The sequence below is a fragment of the Coenobita brevimanus genome, chromosome 25 (assembly GCF_032717465.1).
Source record: "Coenobita brevimanus isolate Jiangsu-jjx chromosome 25, ASM3271746v2, whole genome shotgun sequence".
Taxonomy (NCBI): domain Eukaryota; kingdom Metazoa; phylum Arthropoda; class Malacostraca; order Decapoda; family Coenobitidae; genus Coenobita; species Coenobita brevimanus.
In genome coordinates, this window is record NC_136978.1 from 5,262,501 (window position 1) to 5,273,601 (window position 11,101).

The following is an 11,101-nucleotide window of genomic DNA, read 5'->3' on the forward strand; positions in this document are numbered from 1 at the left end:
ATATATATATATATATATATATATATATATATATATATATATATATATATATATATATATATATATGTGTGTGTGTGTGTGTGTGTGTGTGTGTGTGTGTGTGTGTGTGTGTGTGTGTGTGTGTGTGTGTGTGTGTGTGTGTGTGTGTGTTCTAATATATGCATCTCGTATGCGTGCTCTTATTCTGAAAAATGTACATGTTTTTGTGCTTGTCTAGTGTTCATGTGCGGCCATGTGGTCTAACTGACGCTCTTCTTTCCACCCCACCAACACTACCTTCTCCACCCCGCCCTCTCACCACCATTAATCTCCTTTTCTTCCATCCCTCCACCACTGCCCTCTTCATCATAACCTTTTCCACATCGCCTCCTTTTTACCACCAACATCTCCACCATCACCAATGACTGCCTTCCCCTCATTTCTTCACCACCATCATTTACCCTCTCCCCCATCTCCGCCACCACCATCATTTCCCCCTCCCCCATCTCCACCACTAACCCCCCCTCCTCCATCACCACTAACCCCCCTCCCCCATCATCACTAACCCCCTCCTCACTTCCCTCAGGTATCTTGGATCAGGCAGCGGGACCTTCACATCATGAGTGTGGGAAAATTCACCTACACCCGCGACGACAGGTTCCAGGTGAGATCCACAGGTGTAAGAATGCTCCTTTCACTTTAACATGATCTAAAAATACCATCTCTCCGTCTTGAATGCTGAGCTGGAGAGATTAGCAGAAGAGTATGATGCTAGTCACGATGAAGTGCCATGGAAAGGAGGATGTATAGAGCCGCAGTTAGTGTCTTTTTCTGGCACTGAGCTACAGGGAATAAAGCCCCAAAAGGACGAAACTTTAAGCCAAGTTAGAGTAAATGCAGTATAGTCGCGAAGAAGTGCTATGGAAAGAGGCCCAACACTTCCTTTAGCTGCCACTGAGTTACAGATGGAAAAAGCTGCAAAAGGACAAATATCTGGACCAAGTTAAGGTAAAATTTGTTTAGTATCTTCCAAATTACACCTAAGGGGTAATTAGCAACAGCAAACAGTGGCTTCCAGTAATTAATAGCGCAATTAGTAGGTTTAATGAGGCCTTAATTAGCGGCCCCAATTAGGAGACAGTAATTAAGCATCCAGTTATTACAGGCTAAAAGTGGTATCATTAACAGTAATTATCATCGTCAATTTGTACACCATCTGCCCAAATTATGTGAGAGTTATTAACAGTGTCCAGTAATTAGCAGCTTCAAGTGAGGTCATTAACAGTAATTATCATGACCAGTTAGTATACCAATTAATCAGCGTCATTCCCTTTGGGCAGTGCGGTGATGAAAGCCAGCATCCCGCCTCTGATGGGCCGCCTAACTGCCTAATTGGGTCACTGCCTAACTACCTCATTACCTTTACAACTTCAGTACCAGCTTGGATTTGCTGTAATTCTTCCTACCCTCTTATTATTATTATTATTATTATTATTTCATCTCTTCTTCCCACCTGGACGACTTTACTCAGTACAGTGGACATCTATAATTGTGAAAGAGTTAGAAATGGCCTTCATTAATCCTCTGAAAAATAAAGAGGTCCCTAAATTGAGTATAATCGCTTAGTGTTTGCCAGAATATTAAAAAAAAAAAACTTCCGTAGCTCCCGTGAAATTTCAAACTCAATCACCAACCCCTCATTCCACTCCCACTCACTCTCTTCAATCAGCCCCATCACCCTCTCTACCCTTGCAGTGTACACTCAACTCTCACTATCTATTAGTTTCTCTTGTACATTTCCTCTCCAGTCATTTCCCCTCTCTCTATAACAGTCTATCCTAATTCAACCTCTCATTTCCAGTGTCTACTCATCTCCATCTCTCTCCTTTCACTCTCTCTCTACCCAACTCCAAAACAGCTTAACGTATGGCAGATTAACGTATTGCAGACTGACGTGTTGCAGCTTAACGGATTGCAGACTGACGTGTTGCAGATTAACGGATTGTAGATAAACGGATTGCAGTCCCCCTCCATTGCACCGTTATTCAATCCTCTCTCCACCTCTTTAGCCAACTCCTTCTCTTTAAGTGGTCTCCCTACTCTCATATTAATCCCTCCTTCTCTCTTTCTTTCCTCCTTCTCTCTCTTTTTCTCGACACTGGCCACCAAGCACTTACTTTAATGTACTCGACTCTCTCTCTCTCTCTCTCTCTCTCTCTCTCTCTCTCGAAACATGACCTTCCGAATATTTTCCCAACCATCTTTTTTCCCCACCTCCCTTCAGAAGCCTCCCCTCCCATCAATATTTATCTCCCCTCCCCAGCTCCTATCCCCCCACAAACACCCCTTCCCCTAAAACATTCACTTCTTCAGTTAATTTCCCGCGACTTCTTTCGTCCCTTCCCTTTCTGACGCCTTCCCATTCCACGTCAATCCTGCTACTTTTACCCTCCCTCAGCATACCCCCACTAACCTCTCCAGCCTCCAATCCCCTTCCTTGCCTTCCCATCTCTTACCCTCCCACACCATCACCCCCAAATCCCTTCCTAACCTCCCCATCTCTTACCCTCCCTCATCATCACCCCCAACCCCCTTCGTAACCCCACATCGCATACCCTGTCTCACCAACACCCCCAAACCCCTTCCTAACCTCCCCATCTCTTACCCTACCTCACCATCACCCCAAACCCCTTCCCCTCCCTCACCATCACCCCCCCAACCCCCTTCCTAACCTCCCCATCTCCGCCCCAGGTCCACCACCCGGCCCACAGCAATGATTGGCACCTAGACATCAGCTCCGCCACCTTCCGCGATGCAGGTGTCTACGAGTGCCAAGTGTCCACCAGCCCTAAGATATCGCTACCTGTCACGCTCGTCGTCCAAGGTAGGGAGAAGATGGAGGGAAGAGGGGAGAGAAGGAAGAAGGTAAGCATGGAAGAAAGGGGGAAAGTGGAGAGAGAGAGAGAGAGAGAGAGAGAGAGAGAGAGAGAGAGAGAGAGAGAGAGAGAGAGAGAGAGTCCCTATACTCTGTTCACCTCAGGCGAAAAATTTGTATCCTTCCATACTGTAAGCTGTGAGGAGAGATTAACACTAAAGTATGGTGCTAGTCACGAAGAAGTGCTATGGATAGGATGCAGAGGATGGAAAGTGTACAGAAGATGGAAAGTGTACAGAGGATGGGAAGTGTACGGAGGATAGAAAGTGTACAGGACGGAAAGTGTACAAAGAATAAAAGGTGTACAATTCTACATGCCCCCCCACAGAACAGGCCGCCAAGATCGATGGTCCCCGTGAGCTGTACATCCAGCAGGGGTCCACAATCAGGCTGCGGTGTGAGGTGAGGGCGCAGGACGCTGCTGTACCCGCCCTCACGTGGCACAGGGACGGCACCATGCTGGATTACGACTCGCCAAGGTAGCTCTCTCTCTCTCTCTCTCTCTCTCTCTCTCTCTCTCTCTCTCTCTCTCTCTCTCTCTCTCTCTCACACACACACACACACACACACACACACACACACACACACACACACACACACACACATTCCTGATGAAGTATGATAATGAAGATGTTACAATAAGAAACGATAAATTAAAGAAGGCAATTGGAGATACTAACTTCACTAACAGATCATCAACTCTATTCCCCACTTCCCTCTACTGGCTAACACTGCTAGGCACAGAGAGACCCGGTATATTTCTCTGTCAGCAAATGATTCTCTCGCTGATATGATGCGGCAGGGAGGGAAAAAAGCGGACATGTCAAAAGGGTGAAGCAGACACAGTGGGATATTAGGCGAACCTTTTCTCTCTGGCTCTACGGAGTAACAAATTTTTACCTATTTACACTTTCCTATCCTCTTCTCTGTTACTAAAGAAACGCAAGTCGATGTTTGAATGGGAGATACACAAAAGAGTTTAAGGTGCAAGGACAAAAGAAATCGCTAAAGAATAAGTGCTACAACTATACCAAACAGCACACCGTACACTGATTTCTCCACCCCGTTAAATCCGTGTTATGTACTAGCGTGGGAGGCGGGGGCGCGGAACGTGATATCAGGGTACAGGGTAAACAGACACCAAGGATGCTGACTCAAAAACTGCGAGTGTATAATGATGTGGAATGTGAACCTCGCGTTTGTAACTGGAGCTGTTTAGTTAGCCTGTTGTATTACTAAGTTCTGGCAGGATGTGTGTTTTTCTACCTTAACTATCCACACTACAACATCCCACATCACAGGAACACTACACGCTCAAGAATATAACTACTACTACTACCACAACCATTCACACCACAACCATCTAATACCTACATTACACCACCATCATCCGCATCACAACCAACACAACCACCATCACTACAACTACAAAACCACTATAACCCACTGTTCATCACTTACACCACAACCATACCTCAGTCACCACCACAACCACCACTACATTCACACCAGTACTACCACTCCAACCACCACTACACACCACAAAGACAACCACAACCACAGGCCACATCACAACTACAACATCAAAACCATCACCACAACACAACACAGCATACACCACAACTATTACCACAATCACCACCACAACCACCACCCTCATCACACACATCCATCACCACAGCCACTATCACATCCCACGCCACACCAACATCAGTACCACCACACACCACCACAGTCACAACGTACACCAAAGCCAGCATTAAATTCACACCACAACCACCACCATACCAGTCACCACACCACAACCACTACCAAATCTCCCACCACACCATACCACACCACCACCACCACCGTCTCCCCAGCCCCCTCTCATCTATCCTAACTCACTAAACCGTAACTTCCTCCCGTAATTTTTGTTGCAACTAATGAATTCGTACGCAAATAAATGTAATCTTTTATTCTGGAAGTTATAATGGTCTCCCCGGCCGCCATTATTAACCCTTGAGTGAAGAGGATAATGGGACTTTAACTCTTTGATTATCAGGACGCTCTTTATCTATTTATTTATTTATTTATGTTTTAGTTTTTGGCACCTTCAGACGATTTCTTAATTCAGATTTAAGGGGGGATTTTTCGTGCTTCAGATGATGCTCTTTTTTCAGCTTGTTCTTGCTACCTTCTCACGATTTTCTTTTTCTTCTCAGTTTAGGAGAAATTTTTCGTATTGTTAGATTTGATGTGGAGATTTTTCACCCCTACAGCCCGAGGACGTCTTAAAGCTCAGGAAAATCGTCTCGAGGTAGAATAAATATACTACTACTACTACTAATAATAATAATAACAACAAAAACAACAAACAACAGCAACAATAGTAATAATAATAATAATAAAAATAATAATAATAATAATAACAATAATAATAATAATAATAATAGAACTCCACTTATGATAAAGATACAATCACCCCTTCTGGTCACATCTACCATATTCAAATCCTTGTCATCAATTCCGGTCCATTTAGATCAATCCTACATTTCGCTCACCCTCAACATCATTATCATCATCATCACACATCATCATCATTATCACAATCATCAACATCATTATCCAAGACCAATTTTCCACTAATGAGGTAGGTAGGATTCCCATACCTTCCCTACTCCCCTAAGACACACACACACACACACACACACACACACACACACACACACACACACACACACACACACACACACACACACACACACACACACACACACACAGTAACGCCCTCTCTTTCCCACCTTCTTCCCCAGGGGCGGCGTGAGTGTGGAGATAGAGAAGACGCCCCTGCTGACCACCTCCAAGCTGTTCCTGACGAGGGCGATGAGGGGGGACTCCGGCATCTACACCTGCGACCCTCACACGGCAGCACCCCCAGCCACTGTCAGGGTGCATGTGGTTAGTGGTGAGTGGGGGAGAGTGGGAGGGGGGAATATGGAAGGGATGGAAGGGACTCTCTCTCTCTCTCTCTCTCTCTCTCTCTCTCTCTCTCTCTCTCTCTCACCTTCCTTAACACAGGAGAAGGCGGCACTCTCCAAGATACATACAGTCTCTCCAAGCACCAAGACACAGTCAATCTATCTCCTGCCATATACAGAAAGTGGCAACCAGCAACCCTTAGACTACAGAAGTGATAGTAAGTCCTGCAATATCAGTGGGATCAGGCAATTACTACAACATACAGAAAGACAGACAGGTAGACATACAGAAAGACAGGTAAATACGGAGGGGGAACTACCTTTCATCAGATTTCGGTGAGCCAGGCCCATGTGATCGATTAGGAGATGAGTCAGTGTGGTTTCCTATTCACTGGACAAGGCTGGATATGGCCAAGGGGGGAAAAAAAAACGCGTATAAAAATTGCTGGAAACAGGGGCTCTATCTCAACGCCACTACCACTGTACTCTTTCCACCTTAACTTGACCCAGATTTTCGTCTTTTTGCACTGTATTTCACGTAGCTCAGTACGGCAGCAGAATAAATACAACAGCTGTACATTCTTTCCACAGCACTTCTTCATCACTAGCATAATTTTCCAGTGTTAATCTCCTGTTACAACTCAGGATTCAGGATGAAGAGACAGAAATTTTAGGCTAAGCTCACAAAAAAGGGAATACAAATTGGTACAGCAAAGGAGTAGTCATACCGAGGCATCTTAATACACTCAATCTCTTTAACAACCACGTGTCAGCACCTACACTCTTTTCACTTTAACTTGACCTAAAATTGTCGTCCCTCTATCCTACATGCAAAGCTGCAATAATAATCAACACTAGAATATGGTGCTAATCACGAAGAAGTGCAACGGAAAGAGAGGAGAGCCACAGTACCATCTTTTATCGCCTCTGAGGTACGTGAAATAAGCAACAAACGGAGCTGAGGGATGCGTGGTGTATGAGTAGTGGACAGTGGCGAGCAGTTTATCATGATACCTGCTGACGATACAATAATTATCATACAAAAGGCCTACACATACATTTAAATGAATAATATGTGGATGGACTGCCTGTGAGCTGGAGCCTCGAATTTTGAAAGCTTGAGGGATAGGTAAACGGGAAAACTGTCAATATATACGCCATTAGGTTCCTTTTCCCTGCATCTCATATACTGCTTATTAGTGAGGAATAGGTTAATGATGATGATTACATTTAAACTATCATACGGAAAAATCGGAAAAATATACACCGACCCAAAATGCCTTAGATAAAACAACGTAAGTAGAATACATGCACAACAGCAATGCAAAACAAGGAGAAACAAAGCAAATAAATCAGTACAAACACTACCCACATAAAAACAAAACTACAAACTAAACAACGCCACTAAAGTCCGAGACACAAATACAGCAAAAAAACAAACATATATACGAAAACAATAAACACACACACACACACACACACACACACACACACACACACACACACACACACACACACACACACACACACAAACAACACAGACACAAAACACAACTACACAGTGTCCATGGTGGGCGAGAGAGTTGGTCAGTGTCCAGCTTATTCTCGTGTAATGTGCTTAGTGGGTGACATATAAACATAAATAATTCCACCGCCTACCCCGGTTCACGGATGCCAATACATAAATTAAGGTGTTAGTGTTATCATGTATTTAATTTTACTTATTCTGGAACACGATTTTGGTTAGTGTTCAGTGTGTGTGTGTGTGTGTGTGTGTGTGTGTGTGTGTGTGTGTGTGTGTGTGTGTGTGTGTGTGTGTGTGTGTGTGTGTGTGTGTGTGTGTGTGTGTGTGTGTGTCTGTGTGTGTGTGTGTGTGTGTGTGTGTGTTAACTTTTCTTTCACAATGTAATACTCGAACTCATTTTACTCTCTTTAAGACAATTCCATTCAACAAAGGGAAGCCCTCCGTTGTATACCTTAATTTTTGTATATTATGCTGGCTTCCTTCTGGCTATTTTGTTCCCCCTTAAAAAAATAAAAATAAAAATAAAAAGTATGGTATTAAAACTGGCTGGATGACTCTGTGACAAAGACAAATTTTCGAAACTATTATGGCAATTCTCTTAAAACTGGGAGCAATGGTGTAGACAGATTCATAAATTTTGATGGTAATTATTGGAACGCTCTGAATGTATGGTATGGTATGGCTCGCCTGCATGTCGGGTTATAGAGCGTGTCCAACGACGAGAGAGAGAGAGAGAGAGAGAGAGAGAGAGAGAGAAATGACAAGATTTCGGATATAAGAATAAAAATCTTTCATTCTCTCAACCTTAAGTGAAAAGCATTTATTGGGCACAGTGTCCGTTGTCTCTAGTTCATCTATTCTGACTTGGCGAAATTGAAAGACACTCAAAGACGTGAATTCTAAGCCGTAAGTGGGTGAACCTCGAGGCACTGAAGTCACAGAAGTTATGACATTTTTTATCAGGTTATTTATTTTTTCTTAGCTTTATTTTCACCATCAGTTTACACACAACAGTCACCAATTTACACCACATTCCTCTATCCTCCTATCATCGCCAGCATCATGTTACGTAAATCACTGACAACACATATTACTCAACCACTTATTTACATCCTCATTATACTGTGTAGCGCATTACTCTTCTACGGTGGGATTATTCACTTATTTTTTATGATGATACATGACAAAGAAAGCTTAGTGTTGTAATAATGAGGTGTAACTGAGATTAAAAAAGAAAACCACTACAAAAATATCTCATCCAGTTAACGGGTCTTCAGATAGGCAGGACAGAAAAATTTAAGGTTCGCCCAATAACTCGTCGTCATTCAAGTTGGGGGGCGTTGTTCAAGTTTGCCAAGTTGAAATAAACACACAACAGGTTCAATACTTAAGCTGAAGGCGGGGTTCAGTTTTGCCAAGCTCTACTGAACAGACTACAGGGTCAGTACTTAAGTTGGGAGCATGATTAAATGTTGCCAAGTTAAAATAAACACACTACAGGCTTACTTGTTTTCCTCGTCACAGGTGAGGAGTCTGCAGCGGTTCACAAGGCAGGGGGTGGTGCTGTGAGTGTCTGCTGTCCCTGGCCCATGCTGTTGCTGTGGCTGCTGTTGCTGCTGACCCTCCTGCACTGCAACACCCGGTGACCCGCTGTGGTGGGTTGGGTATATGTTTCACTCTGTCATGAAGCGCTTTAATTTGACCCTCGCAGTTAGGTTTAGTTGATTATGATGATGATAATAACTAATAACGCTCAAGGCAGTTTACACACACTCTTCATATTGCAGGCGGAGTGAGGACTGCTACACAAACTGCTCATGGATGGCAAAACATCGTCAAAATGGTGAGGAGACGTCTGAGTTGTCTTCGCCAGAGTCTTGTAACCTTGCAAAGTGAGAAAGATAACAAAACTGTTGGGAATGAGATGTTATGGAGGGGGGGGGGAGAGATAAAAAAAAGCATCAGTATATGGGGAGGAGAATAGGTAAGGGAAGAAGGGAGTGGGCATCAGGGAAGTGGAGAGGACAGAAGTTACGGTATAGAAGGAGTGGAATGAAATAAAACGTTTTAAGCAGTATAGAAGGGGGAGCAGTATCTAAGGGAAAGAAACATTACACTATAGCAGAATGGTACGGGGAAGGGGAATTGAAGACAGTGAGACATACGAGTAGTTATGGAGGGAGGGGAGGGGGGAAGGAGGCGCAGAGGAGAAGATAACAAAGGAAATGTGGAGATATGGCGAGTGTAGTAGTAGTAGTGGGATAGGGAGGGGGAAGGACAAGGAAGAGTGACAAGAGCATTAGGCAAAAGGGGAAGAGGGAGGGGGGATAGTGCCTGGGTAAGGAGGCACAACAGAGTGACAGTGGGTGTGGGCGGTAGGTAAGGGGGACGGTGTAAACAATGGATAGAGTAGTAGTCAGGGTTAACATTCACAGCCTAACTTACAATTTTCCTCTTCTAACTACGACTAAGTTTTGCAGCAAAGGCGAGGAAAAGAAGGTGCAAATTCTTCCTATGTTTCTATAGTAAGATCAAGAGACATGGGAACATTGAACTCTCCTTGTCTTGCCCTTCCTGCAAGAAGAATGATAGTTACGACGGGGAACTGGTCGAAAGTCTGTAAATCAACGTCTGGATCTGTAAAATAGTCTTACAGCCGTATTCTCAACCCCTTCACAGCGCAAAGTCTCCCTAAGGTGCATAAACTCGTCTATTCAGTAGCCAGCATTAAAAATAAAATCTGATTGTACTGGAAACGTAACTGGCTAAAATTTTCACACCTTTAGTAGTCTGGTACGATGTCTTCCTAAGCCGAATAGATTGATTTTGTTCAGACGAGAAAATACATGCAAATTAAATGGTCAGCCCCTTGAATCCCATAATGCACTCTTTATTCTTGAACCAGATGATTTTATTCAGCCCACGGAAGACTGTGTAGCAAAAGAGTGGATGGAGTTAGTTGCTAATACCTTGAATATCAGAACCTCTCCCAAAGAACAGAATTGCCTGGTGGTAGCAAGAATAAACGAGAGAGAGAGAGAGAGAGAGAGAGAGAGAGAGAGAGAGAGAGAGAGAGAGAGAGAGAAACGGTACCGGAGTAAAGGGGTTAAGAATACAACAGTTAGCGTAGTAGGGCACGTTCTCCATGACACATACCCCGTGTAAGTACAAAGCCTGGCCAGTGTACAGAGACTCTCCAGCAGTGTGGCTATATTTTTGTAAGTGTACTGTACTCGGTGTGCTTCGTGACGTCACCACATCCCGTACACTCCTACGTCATCACAACTATTCGCTTGCAGTGGATTTTAATAGATAAGAATTGTATATATATCTGAGTTTCATTTCCCCCACAAAAATACCCATCTATTATCCATCTATTTTTCCTCCATAAAACCACCCATCTATCTATCATCCATCTATCGCCATCATCCACTCCTCGTCTGCCCCACCCAAAGTAGGGGTCCGAGGCTAGGCTACTCAGTTCCATCATTATAGGTAAGGGTGTCCAGCCTCTCCCGCCCCTGAGTAACATTAGGTGAGCAATAAACCCCAACTTTCCCTCAGATGTAAACCTTTACGGCCCTAATCCAGCTAAATCGTCTTATCCCACTAGACCACCAGATGTCACTTCGCTATATGGTCACCACCCAGCGTAGTAAATGGTTCCATGGACTGTATATAAAAAAAAGAAAAACAGGAAAA

At 43.9% G+C, this 11,101-nt stretch overlaps 1 protein-coding gene across 1 annotated transcript in view; it reads left to right on the forward strand.

The window, feature by feature from the left end:
* LOC145393687 (uncharacterized) overlaps positions 1-9,309 on the forward strand; it is a 10,510-nt gene extending 1,201 nt beyond the window's left edge. The window contains exons 2-7 of the mRNA XM_080267735.1: positions 566-643; positions 2,731-2,863; positions 3,243-3,393; positions 5,710-5,861; positions 8,924-9,054; positions 9,187-9,309. Coding sequence (XP_080123861.1) covers positions 566-643; positions 2,731-2,863; positions 3,243-3,393; positions 5,710-5,861; positions 8,924-9,045 — 636 coding nt within the window. The 3' untranslated portion in view covers positions 9,046-9,054; positions 9,187-9,309. The remainder of the gene's footprint in view (positions 1-565; positions 644-2,730; positions 2,864-3,242; positions 3,394-5,709; positions 5,862-8,923; positions 9,055-9,186) is intronic.
* The last annotated feature ends 1,792 nt before the right edge of the window (positions 9,310-11,101 follow it).